The sequence below is a fragment of the Prunus dulcis genome, chromosome 6 (genome assembly GCF_902201215.1).
Source record: "Prunus dulcis chromosome 6, ALMONDv2, whole genome shotgun sequence".
Lineage (NCBI taxonomy): Eukaryota > Viridiplantae > Streptophyta > Magnoliopsida > Rosales > Rosaceae > Prunus > Prunus dulcis.
In genome coordinates this window covers 9,548,252-9,569,754 of record NC_047655.1, presented here as the reverse complement: position 1 = coordinate 9,569,754, position 21,503 = coordinate 9,548,252, and the positions used below count along the sequence as shown (strand labels likewise).

At 37.9% G+C, this 21,503-nt stretch overlaps 2 protein-coding genes across 4 annotated transcripts; both read left to right on the top strand.

Annotated features, from left to right (window-relative positions):
* The first annotated feature begins 10,076 nt into the window (after positions 1 to 10,076).
* On the top strand, positions 10,077 to 13,072 carry LOC117632626 (pentatricopeptide repeat-containing protein At2g32630). The gene is made up of 2 exons (XM_034366168.1): positions 10,077 to 11,368; positions 11,694 to 13,072. The coding sequence occupies exons 1-2, from the start codon at positions 10,277 to 10,279 to the stop codon at positions 12,744 to 12,746; spliced, it is 2,145 nt and encodes a 714-aa protein (XP_034222059.1). The 5' UTR covers positions 10,077 to 10,276; the 3' UTR covers positions 12,747 to 13,072.
* A 4,429-nt stretch (positions 13,073 to 17,501) lies between these two features.
* On the top strand, positions 17,502 to 21,244 carry LOC117631452. Of its 3 annotated transcripts, none has more exons than XM_034364609.1 (7): positions 17,502 to 17,609; positions 17,873 to 17,951; positions 18,584 to 18,733; positions 19,201 to 19,274; positions 19,391 to 19,509; positions 20,166 to 20,249; positions 20,839 to 21,244. In XM_034364609.1, the coding sequence occupies exons 2-7, from the start codon at positions 17,945 to 17,947 to the stop codon at positions 20,888 to 20,890; spliced, it is 486 nt and encodes a 161-aa protein (XP_034220500.1). In that variant the 5' UTR covers positions 17,502 to 17,609; positions 17,873 to 17,944; the 3' UTR covers positions 20,891 to 21,244. The 3 variants fall into 3 exon arrangements, with proteins under 3 accessions (XP_034220500.1, XP_034220502.1, XP_034220501.1); XM_034364611.1 differs by having other exon boundaries at positions 20,828 to 21,244; XM_034364610.1 differs by lacking the exon at positions 17,502 to 17,609 and having other exon boundaries at positions 17,621 to 17,951.
* The last annotated feature ends 259 nt before the right edge of the window (positions 21,245 to 21,503 follow it).

The window sequence follows — 21,503 nt, the reverse complement described above, 5'->3', positions numbered from 1 at the left end:
CTCAATAATAAAAACAATCCAATAGCTAATCAAACCTTAAAATGTATTTTCATTTCAGATTTCAATGTTGAGCCAAATGGTGAAACGAATTTCGAGATCACTCGTGAAGTTCGATTTTGCATTCTAAGGTTGATTGAGAGTTGAAATCAGATGAACATGAGAAGAACATCAGAAGGAGAGGAGGAGTGTGCATCGGGGAAGGGAGAAACAAAAGAAGGGCGGCTCAAGTGGAGAGTAATCTCATAGGTTGGTGGGTTGTGGCTGGGGTATTGGATCGCTGGATTTGGTGAGAGAGAGAGAGAGAGAGAGAGAGAGAGAGAGAGAGAGAGAGAAGAAAGACGCACAGGGACAGAGAAGAGAGAGGGGTTGGGGCTGGGTGCGTTGGGTTTGTTATTTTCTCATCTGGGTTCATCTTTGTAAAATAAGGAATAGGCTAATGTTTTGATTCAAGCAGAATACTTTCTCATTACAACATCAATCATATTTATACAGTGGTGATCCTAGAATTAAGGAAATCATCAAGGAGCAAATACAAGAAGTCAGCTGTACTACTAAGGCAACAAATATACAGAATCAATTGTAAATCAATCAACCTAAACTATAGGGATTTCGGTGATATCTCAACACTCCCCCTCAAGTTGGAGAGTGGATGTCAAGAACTCCCAACTTGCACAGCATTGTTGAAAATCCTTCTTTTCCTAAAGGCTTTGTCAGGATGTCCGCCACCTGTTGTGAGGAAGAAACATGTTTTGTAACTATTGAACCATCTTGGATCTTGTCTCTGATGAAATGGCAATCCATCTCAATATGCCTTGTTCTTTCATGAAAAACAGGATTAGCAGCTATATGTAATGCAGCTTGGTTGTCGCAATGTAGTGTGACTGGTTCTGAATGTGTTAGTTGCAAGTCTTGTAATAGACACCGCAACCAAGAGAGCTCACAACATGTGCTAGCCATGGCTCTATATTCAGCTTCTGCTGAAGAGAGAGATACAGTCTTCTGTCTCTTTGTCCTCCAAGAGATCAACGAGTTTCCTAGAAATACACAGTAACCTGTGGTCGACCTGCGAGTCGTCGCACACCCCGCCCAATCAGAATCACAAAACGCCTTCAACTTTAAGTCATCCTGTGTTGGAAAGAGTATTCCTTGGCCTGGAGTGTATTTAAGGTATCTCAAGATTCGAACCGCTGCATCCATATGTGGGATGCGTGGCTCATGCATGAACCTGCTGAGCACATGTACAGCATATGTGATATCGGGCCGTGTGATCGTCAAGTAGATTAAACGTCCCACAAGCCTTCTATACTTGGCCGGATCCTTGAGTACCTCCCCATCATTTGAGAGCTTCATGTTTTGTTCCATGGGAAAACTTACTGGTCGTGCTCCCAAAATACCTGCATCTTTGAGAATCTCCAAGGTGTATTTCCTCTGGGAGATGCATATACCTTGCTTGGAACGGGACACTTCAATCCCTAAAAAATACTTCAAATCACCAAGGCCTTTGATTCCGAATCGAGTGTGCAAAAATTGTTTGAGAGAATTAATCGCAGCTACATTATTTCCTGTAATCAGAATGTCATCGACATAAATTAAGAGAGCTGTAAATGACTTCCCATTTTTGCAAGTGAAGAGTGAATAATCAGCTTTGGATTGGGTGTAGCCTGCAGCTTGTATGGCTTCTGAAAACTTTGCAAACCACTGTCGAGATGCCTGTTTTAAACCATATAGAGACTTGTTAAGGAGACATACCAAATTCTCCCCCTGTCGCCGACAACCAGGAGGCAGAGACATATAGATTTCCTCATGGAGATCCCCATGAAGAAAAGCATTGTGCACATCAAGTTGGTGAAGTGACCAATTGTGGGCAGCGGCAAGAGAAAGAATGCACCGAACAATGACCATTTTTGCTGTGGGAGAGAAAGTGTCGTGATAGTCAATGCCCTCTGTCTGGGTGTACCCTTTAGCCACCAAACGAGCCTTATAACGCTCAATGGATCCGTCTGAGCGATGCTTGATTTTATAGACCCATTTGCAACCAATGGGTTCTTTGCCAGGAGGAAGAGTGGTGATGGTCCAGGTGTGATTGGACTCTAAAGCATGTAGTTCCGAATCCATGGCTTCTTTCCAATGAGGATCAAGTGCTGCCTCTGCAAAAGAATGGGGTTCCATGCTTCTACTAATGTTGGCAATAAAAGAGAGATGTGACGGTGAATAGCGCCGGTAAGACAAATAATTACAAAGAGGATAACGAGTACCTTTAAGAGGACTTGGCGAGGAAGACGACATAGGGTCATGTGGGGGCATCGTCACCTGTGAACAAACATAATCGTTGAGAAGAACCGAAGGTGTCTTATGGCGATGGGATTGTCTCAAAGGTGGTGCGGAAACTGGTGGTGGAGAAGAAATTGGCAATGGTGGCTCTGGGGTGATATGCGGGTCATGATGTGGAAGAGGTGGTGTTGGTGTATTTGGAGTGGTGGTATCTTGGTTGTTGATATCTTGGCTGGGTGATGGGCTAAGTGGCGCATCATAAATAGGAATAGGTAAGACAGATGTTGTTGTGGTAGAAGATTGGGGCGCCAGTGATTGATGTGGGAAAGAATCCTCATGGAAGATGACATCTCTACTAGTGAAGAGTTTGTGAGTAGCAAGGTCATATAATTTATAAGCCTTTTGTCCAATGGGGTAGCCAATGAAAACACATCTCTTGGCACGGGAAGCAAATTTATGAGATGGGTTGATAGAAGTTGCATAAGCGAGACAACCGAAAACTCTCATGTGTGAATAAGAAGGAGGCTTAGCATATAGCATCTCATATGGGGTTTTGTGTGAAAGAATAGGTGTAGGGAACCTATTGATTAAATAAGTGGCTGTTAGCACACATTCACCCCAAAAATGGAGTGGGAGATGAGCTTGAAAACGTAATGCCCTAGCCGTCTCAAGAATATGCCGATGCTTGCGTTCCACGACACCATTTTGTTGTGGTGTGGAAACACAAGAGTGTTGAAAAATTATCCCATTATCCTTGAAAAAAGCACGCATAGAAATAAACTCTCCCCCATTATCCGCACGGATTTTTTTTACTTGAGAATGAAATTGGGTTTGAATAAAAGAAAAAAAGGATTTAAGTAGACTCTGTGTTTCACTTTTATGGTGCATGAGAAAAATCCAAGTGAACCGTGAATAATCATCAACCACTGTTAAAAAGTAACGTGCCCCAGAAAGTGAGGCAATTTTATAAGGCCCCCAAATGTCACAATGAATAAGAGAAAAAGGCTTCATAGTTGAAATAGAACTAGTATTGAAAGGTAAACGAGTTTGTTTGGCCAATGGACAAACATCACAAATATTATTTGAATGGAAGGGAAAATGTAACAGAGTTTTAGCCATGAATTGTAAACGAGATGAAGATAAATGGCCCAAACGCTGATGCCATAAATGGGTAGAGGTGGTGACAAGACTGCAGGAAGATTGAGGTATGGGAGAATAAGGTTTGGAATCTGAGGTTGCAGAACCCAACGCCACAAGGTGATAGAGACCCCCACTTTGTTTACCCAAACCAATCGTCGTCTTCGTAGCCAAGTCCTGCAAAATGCACCCAGTAGGAAAAAAGGTTACTGAACAATTCAATCCTTTTGTAAGTTTACTTACAGACATAAGATTAACCTTGAAAGAAGGGATATGTAAAACATCTCGTAAATGAACTTGTGAATTTAAAGATAAAGTCCCAGTAGAAGAGATAGGAGCCTTTTCACCACTAGGCAAGACAACAGGTGCCATTGAAGAATTTGAGCATTTAGAAGTAAGTGAATGCGAAGATGAAGTGATGTGATCGGTTGCCCCACTATCGATTATCCATTGATGTAAGGGCAAACTCGATCTTAACAAACCTGATGACAGAGCAGCAGCGTTTGCCTGGGACGATCCCTGGTCATTCATCTTCTCATTCATCATGGAAAGCATTTGTTGGTATTGTGTCTCAGAAAGATTAGGTACAGCAGCTTGTAATTCTTGCAAGGTGGGACTAGAAGTCACATGGTTAGCCGAGAAGGATGCAGCCCCATGCTTGTCACGATTGCCATTCCAATTAGCTTTCTTGGATTTGTGGAGGCGGTGTCCTGGAGGGTAACCATTCATTTTCCAGCATGTCTCAACAGTGTGATGGTCAACGTCACAGTGTGAGCAATGGAGAGGCCTACGATTGGGATTGGAAGTTCTTTGACTTTGTCGAACCGCCATGGCCGCAGTCTCTACAGCGAGTCGGGAGGATCCCAATTCCCGTTGTTTCTCTTCTTGGGAAATTAGGGAATATGTCTTGCGAAATGCAGGCAAGGGTTGCATGAGAAATATTTGTCCACGAGCCGCAGCATAGGACTCGTTGAGTCCCATGAGAAACTGCATAATTTTGTTTCGTTCTTCTTGTTCAGCATGAGTCTTCATTGCCCCACAGCTACAAGGAGAGACATTGTTGTATGATGCTAATTCATCCCAGAGACCTTTCAACTTTGTGTAGTACGCAGCGACGGTCATCTGATCTTGAGTAAGTGAAGCTATGTCATGCTGGATTTGGAAAATCCTGGGTGCGTTGCTTTGGGAGAAACGTTCCTCAAGGTCCTGCCAGATATCATGGGCTGTGTCTGAATAAATCACGCTATCGGCTATATCTTGTTCGAGTGAGTTCAGGATCCAAGATAGGACCATGTCATTGCAGCGCCGCCATAGGGAAAAACCTTCTGGATCAGTCTTCACTGATGGTCTTTTGACAGATCCATCGACAAAACCAAGTTTATTCTTGGCACTCAGAGAGATCTTGATGGAACGACACCATGTCCCATAGTTATCTCCATTCAAAAGCTTGGAAACGATGACCATTCCTGGATGGTCTGAATGATGAATAAAAAAGGGACTGGAAGTATCGTTAGTGCTTCCATCCTTGGAAGAATGTTTTTTGGTTGAGTCGTCAGCCATGATAGAGAAAGAGGGACGGCTATGCAAAAGGAGGGCTAGGGTTGGGATCCCTGCTCTGATACCATGTAAAATAAGGAATAGGCTAATGTTTTGATTCAAGCAGAATACTTTCTCATTACAACATCAATCATATTTATACAGTGGTGATCCTAGAATTAAGGAAATCATCAAGGAGCAAATACAAGAAGTCAGCTGTACTACTAAGGCAACAAATATACAGAATCAATTGTAAATCAATCAACCTAAACTATAGGGATTTCGGTGATATCTCAACAGTCTTAGATCTTCGAGAGCTAATAGAAAATGTTGGATCTAAGCAATAAAGTGAGTAATATTCTAGGTTTGAACAAAGAAGATCCGAATGATAAAAAGGGCAAGAGAAACAAGCAGCTATGTGATGATTTGAAACCGAGACTATTTCTCGAAACATTGGGACCTTTCATCAAGTAAACAAATCCCAGCTGCACTATAAAAACTAATCATTGGGACCTTTCATAAAGGAAACTAGAAAAGAAAATAGCAATGGAAATGTTCCCTTCTTGGCCAACGAGATCCACCAAACCTAAAGGATACTTCTTTGACTTTGCATATCTCTGTCCTTGATTTCTATTCACAATTTGCAAATTGGGCTTTCCTCTTTTTCTTGTTTTGTTTCTCTTTATGATATTCATAACTACACAGATGGAGATTTGATTAATTTTATGTGGGGATCTGATAACTTTGTTTTGTAATCAGTGGGAGAGACCGAGAGGGGCAAGGGGAGGGGTGGGGGATCTGAGTGGGAGGGGTTAGGCTGCTGGAGGGATAGTGGTTGATATGGGTAGGGTTTTTTAATTTTGCAAATTTTTTTTAAAATTTATTATGTAATATAATTGATTTTTTAAACTTAAAAGTAAAGAATTTTTATTAATTTCTATTTGAAAAGCATATGGGGTCCACTTTTCCACGTAGGATGCTAACTATGCTCAGCAATTGGCTACCGTAATGACCCTACCACGTCAGTATTTTTGACGGTCTTTTTGATGTTGTTAACGGTGGGGGGTAAATTGAAACACAAAATCATGGTCAATGGGGTTAAATGGGCCACTTTAACTTTGAGGAGGTAAAGCGAGATTTGACCAAAGTTTAAGGGGGTACTACAATAAATAAGTCTTTAATTTTTTAATACAACCAAAAATACTTTTTTAATGCCCCTTACCAAAAGCATCTCCCTACTTTTTCACTGAGGTAGAATTGGTTGGCATAAGAGCACTTCCACCCGTGCAGGCCAGCACGAGCAAAAGGCCTCTTAGTTCCCAAAACCCAACTCCAACGGTGAAGGCCAGCCCGGGCGAGGAGTGGGCTCCATCACATTCCCATGTAGACTTGAAAAAAAAGGCAATACGATATCAATATAGGAGCACTAAGGAGGCAATACGATGCTACTATAAGGGCAATACACCAGACATAATTGGTTTTAATTAATGTGTCTTTTTATGTTCAATTCAAATACCTAAATCCTTGCCCTAAATTCCAAAATTTGAAAGAAACTGAATCAAGAATTCAAATAAAAGAATAAGACGAAGAATTAAATATAGGAGCTGTACTATGGCAATACAAAAACTATATAATCCCACTACACACACTTGAAAAAAAAGGTGCTTGGGAGGCAATACAGTGGCAATATGACTTTCATATGAAACAACAATAATTTGCATTTTACTAATATCATTTGATCAAATCTAGGAACCAACACCATGTTTCTTTGGTCTCCAACTCAGCCACAACATAGGCGATAGGGTACATATTGTCATTTGGATCAATGCCCATTGCCACAAGTAATTGCCCTATCAAAAATTGCATAAATAGATTCACACATGCTGAACTTCCATGTCATTTCACAGATAAAGCAAGCACTAGAGGTTCTGAAAGGGGAGAAAGAGGCGGGTCATTTTCTCGGTAGGTGTTGAATCATCTTACTTCTATCCGAGATTCAAGTCCCATAATTTACTTGACTTTTAAAACGCTTTGGGCAACAAGGATCAACTTCCATGATAGGAAAGGGAGATCCATCTATTTATTTGACCCTAGTTCACGAGAAGGAGTCATAGGGATAGACCCGCACTGAGAAGAAATCAATAGTCATAAGAGAGTAGATATATAAACAAGTAAACCCGGCCCAGGAAGAATGTACCGAAACATCATACATATGAGACAGAAAGCTTCGTCTACCCTGTCTCTTGTGACACATTCCTTGAAATATATAAGACATATGCTAAACTATGAGACAAGCACATACCTTAGAATGTGCATTAAAAATGGCATCCATCAACACAACTAGCTAGAAATCCTTTTTTTTTTTTTTTTTTTTACAGCCATCCAAATATACATACAACCTTCGGAAATAAGGGGGCTTCATGCTTCATCATCATAGTGCTACCCACATTGGTTTGCTTAACCTCTTCACAATACTCCCACAACTTAGAGTACTGTAAAGCATAAGTTCCCTCAATTATTTCAACTGCCTTCTGCCTAGCCCTACCAATTATACTGAAACTGATATCCAAACCTGTGTCCCTCTTAACATAAGCATGGAGTGTCCTCAAACTTATCTTGGGCTGATCTCTAATTACATCAATGTATTTCTTTGCAAGAAAAGTCGAAGTAGCTTGAGGGTTGTTATAACTTTTGCTACAAGTGTGTCGGTCTGTCATACTCCTAATTTGCAAAGTCCATTCTTCCATGAAAGAAGCCCATAAATTCCACTTGCATTTCAGACACTTTGCTTGCATCCTTTTTAGTCACTTTCACTTCATAACCCTGTATGACAACATAATTTGAAATAGCTTCTCTCAATTCATCTTTAGAGCCAAATAACATTTCTATTTCAAATTGCGGGTTCTCCATGTCAGTATTAGCATTGAACTCTATAAACCTTTGTGTAACTCCCTATTGACAGCCTATTGCCCATCCTTCACTTAGTTTTTTTTCTTTTGAGTCATTGCTCTCTGAAATACTCTCATCTCTCTAGTCTCTTCCTCTTCCTCTTCTTCCTTCTGTCCATCTTTCACTTTTGTTTAGTCGTTCTAAGCTCTCCCAAATCCTCTTTCACAATTTGTGAAAGAGAGAAGAGAGAAGATAAGGGTTGAGAGAGACTAGAAAATTGTGAAAGAGGATTTGGGAGAGCTCAGAACGACTAAACAAAAGTGAAAGAGGGGCAGAAGGAAGAAGAGGAAGAGATTAGAGAGATGAGAGTATTTCAGGAGTTTTTATCAAAAATAGCCAAAATTTACCCCATACTTTCATAAATGTCAGTTTTTGTAAAAATTTTCAAAAATAACAAAAAACTCACCTAAAATTACTCAAACGCCCTCCTAAGTAAAAATCCACAAAAACTTTTTTTAAAAAAAATGCAATCTTTGTTTTCAATTTGATTTTAAACATATATAAAAACAAAGGTTAGATCCCATGTTATATCATTGGAGGAGTTGAACCATGAATATGACTTGATTCCTAGCTAGTTCGAGTACTGCATCAACCCAACATTGAGTTGAAGCAAAGCTTTTGTTCTATGATCTCCTTCATCTCCATTATCTAATTACTTAATTATCTCTAATAAGCCATATATTTGTATTATATATTTAACAAGGCACTCATAGAGTTATTGATTCATCTCCGCAAAGTTAAAGTTCATATCGGAATCTAATTAGCAACTTTGAAGTCAATATATGATAATAAGGGGCTGTGCGTGGCCTCCAATGGTGATAGCATCAACATGGCTGACGACAACAAATAATACCAAAGCTTCGAGCCCAATGACAGAGACAATAGATACTAACATAGGGGAGTTTTTGTGTTTAAAATCAAATGAAAACATAGATTACAGTTTTTATGTTTTGCTTTTTTAGGTTTTTGTGAGTTTTAGTTTTGAGGGCATTTGAGTATTTTTAAGTGAGTTTTTGGCTATTTTTGAAAGTTTTTATAAAAATTGACATTTATGAAAGTATAGGGTAAATTTTGGCTATTTTTGATAAAAACTCGTATTTCAGAGAGCAATGACTCATAAGAAAAAAAAAGAAGTGAATAATGGGCGATAGGCTGTCAATAGATAGTTTTTATAGAAGGCATTTGTGATTGAGTTTCAAAATAAAGATATTAATGAATAAATTAAGTGAGCCAAGGGTAAATTCGCCAATTTCCCTGGAATATTTGACGACACATTATAATTAGAAGAGGGTAAAACCCTAAACTTTAATAGAACAGCCATTAAAAAGGTTAAAACCACGTATTAAAAAGAGGGCTTATTATCACAAAACATCCCTGAGGTTTACGAAACTATCAGATTGCATCCTTAATGTTTTTTTGTGTCACTTATGGTCCTTAAAGTTAGTATGTGGAATCACAAATGGTCCCTGACGTTAGGGTCTGTCAAAAACTCTGTTAGTTTGCTATCGTGGCATACATATATATCACAAAACATCCCTGAGGTTTACACTCTTATCACAAATGGTCCTTACGAATTTTTTTTTAAAAAATTTAAAATTCATAAAATTTTGGTTTTCTTTTTAAAATTATTTATAAATGAAAAAATAATTTATAGAAGGATTTTAATCTTGAGGACTATTTATGAACCCTAAACCTTTAGTTTTTTTTTCATTTTTAAATTTTATGAATTTTAAATTATTTTTTAAAAACTTCATTAGTTTGTTGATGTGGCATATATATGGAGCCCACATCTACAATAATATAGTGTCACATGGATTTAAAATTTAATATATATTTTAAAATAATTATAATTCATAAATTTTAAAAAGAAAACAAAAATTTTATGAATTTTAAATTAAAAAAATTTCGTAAGGACCATTTGTGATAGGTGTGTGAACCTTAAGGATGTTTTGTAATATACATATGTGCCACGTCAGCAAACTAACGGAGTTTTTAACGGAACCTAACGGCAGGGACCATTTGTGATCATACATGCTAACTTTGAGGACCACGAATGACAAAAAAAAACATTAAGGATGCAATCTGATAGTTTCGTAAACTTTAGGGACTTTTTGTGATAATAAGCCTAAAAAGAGAGAAGCAAAAAAAAAACAAAACAAAACAAAACAAAACAAAAAAAAAAACCACCTATCGGCACACTTCTGTCCCTCTTCGTCTCTCAGCAGCACAGTCCCAAACCCAATTGACGCTAGCACCATCTCTTCAGTCGAACCTCAACCTCAGTTCATCTTTCTCTCTCTCTCTCTCTCTCTCTCTCTCATATTTCGAAGTCTGAGCATCTGCTTGATAGGTTATCGTACTATCTTTACTCCTTCTCTGAGACATGAATTTGAGGCACTTAGTTTCTAGGCAAGCAGTAACCAATGCGTCAAAAATCAGTGCAAGGCTGCGATCACCTTATGGCCACGGTTTCACAACTATGGCAGCAGACCCAGTACCTCTTTCATTTCATTCCCCAAGTCAGGGTGGCTCTAAACCTCTGAAAAACCCTAAATGCCCCAAACCCATTTCTTCATTTAATAGATATATTCACTCTGCTCAAGCTCAAGTGGGTGACCCTAAAATTGATTCTGAGGTTTCAGATGAGGAAGATGGAGTCATTAACGAGTTCTTGTCCCGATTTGTATGGATCATACGCCAGAAGCTCAATGAGGCTTACCCAGATTGCGATAAAGAAACCATTGATGGAATGCTCATGATTATTGTCCAGAAAGTTGTGTCAGAGATGGAAAAGGGCGGGATTGAGCAGATGCTTAGTGAATCACAGTCCACTCCATTGCAGGATTTTAGTGAGGATTTGTGGAAGACAGTGTGGGAGGTGAGCAATATGGTTTTGGAGGACATGAAGAAGGAAGTCAAGAAGGAAAAAATGAAGGGGTTTCTGCAAGAAGAAGAAGTTAAGGAGATGTGTAGATTTGCTGGTGAAGTTGGTATCCGAGGGGATATGCTTAGAGAGCTTAGGTTCAAGTGGGCCCGTGAGAAGATGGAGGAAACTGAGTTTTATCAGAGCTTGGAGCGTTTTAGAGAAGAGGACAGAAAATCCCAAGAAGAAGGGGAGGCAGCAGAGGGAATGCAAGCTGAAACCACAGGGGAAGAGGAGAAGTCTAAGGTTGTTTCTCTCCCCAAGAGGCGAGGGAAGATAAGATACAACATTTATGGTCTTGATCTATCTGACTCCAAGTGGGTAGATGTGGCTGATAAAATTCACGAGGCAGAGGAAATTATTTGGCCCGAGGAACCAAAACCCGTAACTGGGAAATGCAAATTGGTTACTGAGAGAATTATTCAATCAAATATGACAGATGACCTGTCTCCACTTTTGGCTGAATGGGTAGAACTGCTTCAACCTAGTAAGATTGATTGGCTCAATTTTCTTGATAGATTGAGAAAGCAGAACACTGGCTTATACTTTAAGGTACATCACTCTTTTCTGTTCTCCTTCATTGGATATCATTGCTCTATTAGTTAGATCCTTTTTCAAAATGTTGGTTTTTAGTATCTACTACTTATTTATGAATTTTGTATAACTTATGTAAGAGTTCAAATATTTTTTGTATGAAAATATGCTTAGGGTGTGGTGAGTTGAGAGGTTTATGCATGTATGTGGGCTTCAAGTTTTAGATTTGGGTTTTAGCTGTTGAGTGTATATGAATCCAAAGGTTATGTAGCTTGTGATAGAGGTGCCATTTATCTTATATTGGCCTTTTCGATGTAGTTGATGCTGAAAAAATTGTTTGCAGGTGGCAGAACTTGTATTGAATGAGAAATCCTTTGAGACGAACATCCGTGACTACTCTATGCTTATCGATGCCCATGCTAAACAGAACCACCTAGAAGATGCTGAGAGAATTTTGAAGAAGATGAATGAAAATGGTATCCAACCTGATATCTTAACGGCTACTAGTTTGGTTCACATGTACAGCAAGGTAGGCAATCTTGACGGTGCTAAAGAAGCATTTGAAAGTTTGAGGAGTCAGGGCTTCAAACCAGACACTAAGGTGTACAATTCAATGATCATGGCATATCTAAATGCTGGCCAACCCAAATTGGCTGAGTCGTTGATGAGAGAGATGGAAGCAAGAGACATCAAACCCACAAAAGAAATTTTCATGGCATTACTTCGGTCATTTTCACAAAGTGGTGATGTTGGTGGAGCTGGAAGAATTGCCAACATTATGCAGTTTGCAGGGTTCCAGCCAACATTGGAGTCTTGTACATTGCTTGTTGAGGCATATGGGAAGGCTGGTGACCCTGATCGGGCAAGGAGCAACTTTGATTACATGATGAAAGTTGGGCACAGACCTGATGACAGATGCACTGCAAGCATGCTTGCAGCTTATGAAAAAAAAAATTTACTAGATAAGGCGTTGAATCTGTTGATGCAGCTTGAAAAGGATGGATTTGAACCTGGAGTTGCCACTTACTCTGTTCTTATAGATTGGCTGGGTAAATTGCAGCTAGTTGGTGAGGCTGAGCAACTATTGGGAAAAATTGCCGAGCAGGGTGAGAATCCTCCACTTAAAGTTCATGTAAGCCTTTTTGAAATGTATGCTAAGGCTGGAGTTGAGAAAAAGGCCCTACAAGCTCTGGGAGTATTGGAGGCTAAGAAGGAGCAATTGGGTTCAGGTGAGTTTGAGAGGATTATAAATGGGCTTATAGATGGTGGGTTTAAGCAGGAAGCTCATAGGATACATGGGCTGATGGAGGCCCGTGGTTTTGTTCCATCCTATTCTCTTAATTTGGCCCTAGCAGCATCTCGATTGAAGCGTTCAGGCACAAGAGGCCCTCAATGAGATAGTTTGATGGCCATCTACAGATGCTTCACAATCTATTGGCTGCAAGACCACTGCCAAGAGGTTTTGTAGCTTTAGGAATTCATAGCTGTTTGGCCACATGTAGTAAGATACATGGAGATTTTTTTTTGGTCGAAGTCAGATAGGAGTTAGTGTAGTCTGTTCATTGCAGTATCATCTCAAGTTTACCGATTTTGTGATATTTACCTTGTTTCCAATGCCCGTATGGACAGAATGCAAGTTTAATTTTGAGCCAGAATTGATAATAAATTGTTTGAATGCGCTTAATGAAGTAGGCTGATTCAGCCTTGCAATCTTTTGTTTCAGCATGTTTTAATAATGTGCCAGATGACTGACATACAAGCATACCATGTATGTTGCATGCATTGAACTAGAAAGTTTTATGCAGGAGGTAGTTTCAAAGGTGTGTTTATGTTGAATTGCAATGGTGTGGATGAACACAAAACTAAGATAAGTTCCAACAGTAATGTACCATTTCAATGGAACTTTATGGAAGCAACTTGAATTGTGTACTTTTGGCTGTTATGCTAATGTTGAGGACCCTTGATCATCACAGCGGTTCTTTATCCAGATTTTGATTGCTAGTTTCAGTAGAACTGACATTCTTTATCATTTAACTATTTAAATGCCTTATGCATTCCTTCTTTAGCTGGGAGAATCTAGGAATTTATGGACTGTCTTTGGAAGATTGGTATTGCTGCATTTACAGAGGACATCCTGTCGTAAGTTCTTTATTGTGTTTTATTCCTTTTAATTTTAATTTTATTCTTGTTTGTCTAATTTTATGTTTATTTTGATTCCCATTCTAGTACTTTTACTTATGGGTGCATGGCAGTTAGGTGTCTGGTTCAGTTCATAGGAGAACTATTTCTTGGGTTCTTTAGTTGTGTTCAGTAAAAAGTGATTGAGGGACCAATAAGAGGATTTTGATTTGTAGCTGTTCATTAGCTTTCTAATTCGGAGATGGATGGTCATGACTACGATGCTAGTTGCAGCAATAAGCTGGTTTTAGAGGCATGATTGTATTTGCAGTGAGCTGTTTGCATGCCAATAATGTAACTAATCTTTCTCCGGATGAATAAAATTTGTAACACACGGTTTGCTCTTTGTGTCTGAAAAGTGTTTTACACTTTTGGATTCTAATCTTGTTTTCTGGTCTGAACTGTACGGCAACAGTGATGAAGCATTTTTGTGTACTAATTGGATGGTTTTAAACAAGTTGATCATATTTTATAGTACTTGGACTGTGTTGTGTTTCTTTGTGAATATATTTGTGGAACTTATTTATTATTATTTTGGCGAATTTTTTTACATCTAGGAGTTAGTTGTGATATGCTCTGTAGATCGTGTTAATGGACCCGCTGAAGATCCATATGTCATCCTTGTCAATTGAGTTTGTCAGAAGCGTCCACCAGAGATTTTGAATAAGGTCAGGCAGTGAGTGAGTTTCTTCCACTAAACCTTGTATATTACTGATTGGCTATTGTTTTGGGTTCTTCAAAAATTGCGTGGAGCAATCCTTGCATCTTTGCTTGGATTATAAACTGATAGGAAGATTGTAAATTGAAAACTTATACAGTTTTTTTTACGTACTGTATGATGTGATGCAGTCTTATGAAATGGTTCCACCGCATGTTAAGATAATAAGTAGTTTTGTAGAGGGGCAGAATAAATGTTTCGGGGAAGAGAATGGGTGTGGCTTTTGGACATGCTTCAGTTTCATTGGTATGAATTACTTTTCTCAGTGCAACATATTGTAGTGGACTTCTGTATGTGGTTTTTGAAAACTGAGCAAGTTTTTGATTGATTTAAGTCAGTTTACTCCATTTATTTTGCACTGTTTTGTTTATTCTTTTAAAATAATTTCGTTTGATTTTTGTCATTTGCAACCACAAGACTCCTAAATGAAAAATTGTCAAATCTAACATCTCTAATTTACTCTGGTTCAGTTTGCTTGTTGCTGATTACAAAGGTTTCCTGAAAATGTAACTGAACATGACATAGTCCCAAGCATGTGAAGTACGAAAATGGAGCTCTCCAACATGTAGAATTGTGATTCTTCTGTTCTTTCTGGCAGAAGCTTTTTCTGTAGGGCGTCCGCGAGGTTGCTAAGATGTTAGGTTTAGCCAAGGCAAAGTTCCCATTGTTTCTTGAATGTTTTGTAAACTACTTTCGGTGTCTTAGACAGAAAGCTTACCTCAGTAAGCTAGGGCTCTGCATCTGGACCCAAAAAATGGCCAAACCGGCTTGGTGTTGGTGTTTTTATTTATTAAATCGATGAATAAACTGAACCGAACTGGCGACTGGTTTCAGGATTCGTAAACCGTTGGTTAACAGGGTAAGATAAAGATTTTCCAAGTCACTTTGAGTTGGCATTCATTCCTCGACCCTTTAGGCCGCTTTAGTTGTTTTTGGTCAAAACGTTGTAAAAATAGTCTTTGTTGGTTGGAACGTTGCAAAAATAGTTTGGGAGCACTAGCTAACATGGATGTTCGAATTTTAAAAAATAAGTTTTTAAAAAATTGGTTTCTTATTGGTGTAATATTGTTCACCCTTTTTGATTTAGTTCTTGTGATGGTAGGGTAAAATTCTCCATTGGCTTGAAAACCATTTGTGGTCAACAAGTCAACTTTCTTTGGTGTGCAAGCGTGCCACTGTTAGTAGTCAAGACCCTAACAAACTTATGAAAATAAATAACTTGCGCCCCAAGTTATTGACTTTAAACAAGTGATTGTGAATTTGGGTGAGTAATATCTCCTAAGTAAGTTCTTTTCTTGCCTCAGAGTGGTGAGGACTTCACAATTTCTCAAAGTAAAACTTAGTAGTTTTGGCCAAAATGAATCTTAAAAATAAATCAAATTGTTTTAAAGAGAACTGCCTATTACACAATTTAAAACGAAAGGGAATTGCCACGTCTGAAAGGACGACAGAACATTGGGCTTCGATTTTTGCTTGGATTGTTGTCTGTGATTCAGGCTGGACTGGATATATCTGTGCTAGATTCAAATGTCAGCACCTTCAACTGATGAGGTTCAGCTGGAAATCGATACCAATATTAAGATTGGGAGAGCTTTAATTTATTTTAGCCATGGAGAGGCTTGTTGGATGTGTAGAACTGGGATTTCTTAAGTCTGAATTGGATTGGAAGTGACTAGATTGGGGATTCCTAGTTCGAAACTGCACTTCAGTGCCTGTTCTGCTTAATTGTGGATCACCTGCGATCTATTCTGATGATTCTCATACATCAAGGCATCTTTGTAAATTTGTTGAGGTTTTCATATTATGAAATACTTGAATTCTGCTTGATTGGCTTATGCTGAACCAAATTTGTAATGAGAGGAATCTCGTTTCCTTTGTGAACTGCCTCCCTGGGTTGAGTTGGAGTCAGAAGTCTGAGTTCTGCCTGTTTTGTTTAGAGGCTGGATGGATTTTCAGACCAAATGGTCTAATTGCTTAAGAGTCTGGAGGTCTTTTGAGATCGTATGATCTTATTTGAGTTTGTCAGTATGACTTGAGAGTTTTTGTTTTGATTGAATTTTTGGCTGTCTTCAACCCTGTTCACCTCCTCTCATATTTATAGAGAATAGAGTTTATTCCTTAATATTTGGAGGACAGATCTGTTGAGAGGATTTTCTGTTCCAACGCAAAAAAAAAAAGGGAGTAATTAGTCTGACAAGAAACCCCATCAATAGTCAGTTTCCATGATGATTAGTTTTGATTTCTTGTCAACCAACTCTCTTATCTCTTGTTTATCTCTTGTAAACCCCACTTTCCCTGATGCAACGTCCTCACGAGCATAGGAAAGAAACTTGGCCCTCTTTTCTGGCATTAAATGGTTATGGGGAGTGGTTTTCCGATTAAACCTTATACCAACTCCCCATCACATCCTCTACTCTATTGAAATCTTGACTTTAGAGTCACGTGGGCTTCTTGAGAGAAAGATCTTCCCCAAAAATATGCTGACTTGATCTTTGAAATTGTGATCAACGGTGATGATCAAATTTTGAACCTTTGAAGAGACTTAGAAGCTGGGTTTAGATTTTCATTCAGACATTTCCGTGAACACGTAGGGGCCCTAACTCCTGCTGTGTGTCCGCCCTTACATAGAGATTAGGGTGACACGTAATGGTTATGTGAGGAGAGAGATAATGATAAGAGAGCTTAAAACTGAGCATGTCTAGTTACATTAAAGAAAAGGATAAAATGCATTTCGGTCATTGTGTATTTCAATATTGGTCTCTATAATTTATTTTTTCTCAATTTTGTTATGTAAGTCATTTTTAGTCACTGTGGTAATTAATTAGATAAAATTCAAATTTCAATTTATGAAAGACAATTATTTATTATCGAGAAAAATGTTGTGGGGGAATTGAAATACTGATACATAGTTTTTCTTAAATTAATTTTATTTTCAACAATAGAGTCTAGCCGAGTGAAAAAAACATTGGCTATTTCATATCTATTCAATAGAGAAATTCCGTCTCAGAAATATTTTTAGATTTTTCCTATAATCTTTGGATTTCTTGTTGGAGAATCAAATTCAAAGTTATAGACATGATTTTTAACAACCTTTGAGCAATATTCATGACTTTAAACGGGTTTTTATTGTGATTTAAAGCTAATTAGGGAAAGAAAAAAAAACTTAAAATTTATTTTTAAATTGCTTATAGAATTAAACACAATAACCAACTTAAGAAAAATAAAATAAAATGACGGTAAATAAGGCAAAACAATTGAACTCAATTAATATATCGTTTCATAAAAACTAGTCTCTACTAGTCATTCCAGCACTCGACTGGTAGCTTGATCATCTGTGCTGCCAATTCTTTTCTGCTGGAAACGGTTATTTTCTCACACTCTATTAACAGCATATGAAATTATGCAGATGATACTGAAATGCCTAAAATCTAATTTTGTTTAACAGTAGAGTCTTTCTACTTTACCCATTTTGTTGAAGCCAAATATTCTCATATCTCTATTTCAATTGGGTTCGGACAATGCCCTCCATGCGTTTGACGAAATGCCGCATTTGAATCATCCTTCACGGAAATACTGAAACCCAATTTTCTTCCATCTTATTTTTGCTTGTCTTTGATGATTTCCAGGTTCGACTGACTTTCAGCACTTAAGTCTGTTTTGGGTTTTCGTCGTGGAAGGTTAAAAACAAGAAAGCAACCATGGATGGTATGTGTAAAAAACTGCTTCCTTGCTTTTGCGTTAATGTGCGTTCCTTCTGAAATTTTTACTTATGTGTTTTGTTGATGAAACTTAAACCTTAGTATACTGCGGTAACGGTCTGATTTCCCCCGCGTTGTCTCAGTTTTTTTTGCAATCAAGATGGTTTCAATCTTATTACCTGTGTAAGTAGCAATATGTTGAGACTTCAACTTTACATGGCTTATGTGATGCTTACAGAATTTGGTTTTTGCGGCCTGGAAATAAGTGTTGAAGAGCCCAAAAAAAATTTTAAAAACAAAAAGGAAAGGAACTCTTAGGAATATATCTACAAGGGCTCGTTACAATATTAAGTTACGAACTGATGAAGAGTTTTTGAATTCATATGCCCAGAATCAGCTAATTGATAACGTCTTTACCACTATCTGATTAGTGATTATTTGCAGTTAGTAACAAGCTCTTAATTTGAGATTTACAGCTTAATCTATTGAGGTCCAAATTCTTCATGTCCTCACTTTTCACTTTATGTTTTTTCTTCTGTTTTCTGTTGATGAGAATGGCAAACATTATTCAACCCAAAGATATATTGTCTGAATTTGCAACTGAGTTATAATGCTTTGTTATTACTTTTTGGTCTCCAGTTGATTCACAGCCAACTATGGAGGAAACTATTTTGGTAGGCGATGATCTAATGACAGGCCCACCATCACCCGTTATTCCACCAGAAATTGCTTCTCATGTGCTTGAAGGTGTTGATATGTGTGATGGGATATTGAGGAATCTATTTTTGTGTAAGTTCTGTGCTATTATTTCTGTAAAGGGATTTTGAGGAATCTTTTTCTTTTTTTTCAAAATTCCAGGAGAAAGTATTTCAAATGCATAGTGTATACTGTATAGGCCATCCCTGTGTTAATAACTGGAATTGGGGGTGTTTGTAGTTCTTGTCATAACTCCAAAATTCAGTACATATGAATCAACTGCTTCTTTCCAGTCTATGTCAAAGGAGATATACACATGAACATGCTAAACGTTGGTTCAAACTTGTGGTGTATCCCCCTTTTATGCCCTAAGAACTACAAGGAAACATAAGCTGAATCAGTTTTTGACTGTTAGAAAAATTGTCAGAGATTTCTTTGATGATAAAGTACTTTCTAGTTAGAACAATTCTGCCATAACTTGTAGATCTTATCTTGTGTGCTTGAACCATAAATTTTTGTTGGCAGGCAGTGTTTTGTAGTGATTTTTCTATGTACTGCAGGTCTGCAAATCAATGATATTGAGCCATTCTGTCAAGATGAGCTTGTTATGTATAAACAGTGCGCTGAAAAAAGGGTGAGATGTTTACTATGATTTTCTTTTTTGCATCTCTCCAATGCTTATTTCTTGTCTCGGGGTATGACCAAGTATTTGATTTCTGCAGTTTTGGTTTTGTTTGCACTGAATTGCAGGATAGGGAACTAAGGAAACGACTTCAAGACAGTGAGCGCAAACTGGGGTTATCAATGCCTTTAAATGAAGCAAAGGAAAGAGCTTCTCAGCTCGAAAAGGAGGTCACATCTTTAGATAGGTATGTTCTGAAATGATTAGTCATGTGGTAGAAGTAGTTATTAACTGAAGCTCCAGTCAGCTTTTCAGTCTTAGTTTTTGTTGTTAGTAGTCTTCCAATATTGTATTTTTCTTCTTCTTGAAGATATCTTAGTTAATTGCATCATATACCTTCTTATTGCCTCTATCAAGTCTAGAGTTCAGTTCTTAACCCTAACACAAGATTATGGTCCCTTGATTCATTGTCCTTACATGCCTGTGGAGGTTGGCACTGTACATATGCTGACAGGTTTATAGATATGTAATTTTTATGGTTAGTTTGATCACTTGGTGCGCTATTTTTGCTGCAGTCATGTTTTAGGGGTTCACAGAAAATTTTAAACTAGAGTTCTCTGCAACTTTTAGTTCCAAATATTATTTTCCTGGTTGTCTGCCTAAGATGTACCTTTCTCCAAGTTTTGTGGACAAGCTTTGTGGAGACATGATGACCTAAAAGTTGCATAAGTACCTTGCCAATGTTATGTTTGAAATCCTAAACAGTCTTTTGGTCACCCAGTGTTATGGGTGATTGGTATTGTTGTCTTTTTGGTTATTAGAACCATAATTGCTTTGGTATCTTGCTTGCAATAAATGATGCATAATCATTAATTATCGTTGAAAATCATTCTGCTTCTATAGGCGCTTGATACTTGCTAGTGGACTTGAAGGCATAGAAGGTTTTCGGCAGAGATGGAGTTTGCATGGTCGCCTTACAGATACCAAGTATGTTATCTTGCAAATAATTGCATTTTCATGAGCAAACTTGAAATTGAAAGTCTTTTTTGTTGATTCCCAAGACTTGATTGCTCTCTACTGGAATCATCCAGAATATTAGAGTGGTAAACCATTTATTTGGTTTATTTAAATAAATTAAGACAAATATGTATCAGTACTACCAGAAACTATATAGCAACTCTTCTAGTTTATAGGTACATTTGAAAACTGGGTAGTGATGTGCTTATGAGCAGCAAACTGCGATGGCCCTCCAAGCTTTAACTGCCACCTGATGTCCCTCCAATCTACTAGAAGTTTTCTAGATTTCCTTTTTCTTTCTTACATGTAAAAAATTGCAGATAATCAGATTGACATAAATTTGTATTTTATGAACTATAATCCGTTAGTCATGCAGTTTTCCAAATTTTCTTTTTGTTTTCCTTTTAACTAAATCTGCAAATTATTCCTGCCTAATTGATTCATATTTGATAAGGCATCATCTGTTTATTTTTAACTTATGCATGGACCTTAATCCTCCATCCTCCATCGCAGTGCAATTATTGCTTGTGATCTTTGACCTGCATCAGTTTCTGTGCAGGAAAAGGTTGGAGTCCTTGAAGCAGGGAATGGAGACCAGGAAAAAGGACTAGCTCGCTGGGCTGCGACTTTAGTAATATGGTTCTTCTGGTCAAGTTTCATGCTGCATGTGTGGAAATGGACCCGTCCATATGCCTGATATGGTTTGGGACGTAGTTTAATGATATACTCAGTTTCGACTTTCCTTCCAAGAATTTTTCAAGGATGCATTACTTTTGAGAAAATCTGAGCTCTTCAGTGATTCGCGCCTCTTTAAAAACCACAATGAAGATGTGAATGGCCAGGTTATATTAGTGACATGAGTGTAATTGGAAATTTGATTTTATCACCAGCAAGGGTCTCAGTCTTTGCACCCAAATGAAGTGTTGGGAAGGTATCATCATGATACCAATTTTATCACGTTTTCACCCAATGTCTGTTTATTTTTCTTTTAACGGAAGTTCGTTTAAGAATCAACAAAATACATATTATATAGTGGACAAGAATCAAGATGTACATGCATAACGGGAAACGTAAATAACCAAACGGGCTATCTATAAATTGTTAGACATGGAATACGTATTTTGGTCACTGGAATATCTATTTTTACTTTAAATTTGTACATTTAAATACGATACATAAATAACAGATACACTTACTAGGTAGACATGGAGTACATTTATAAAA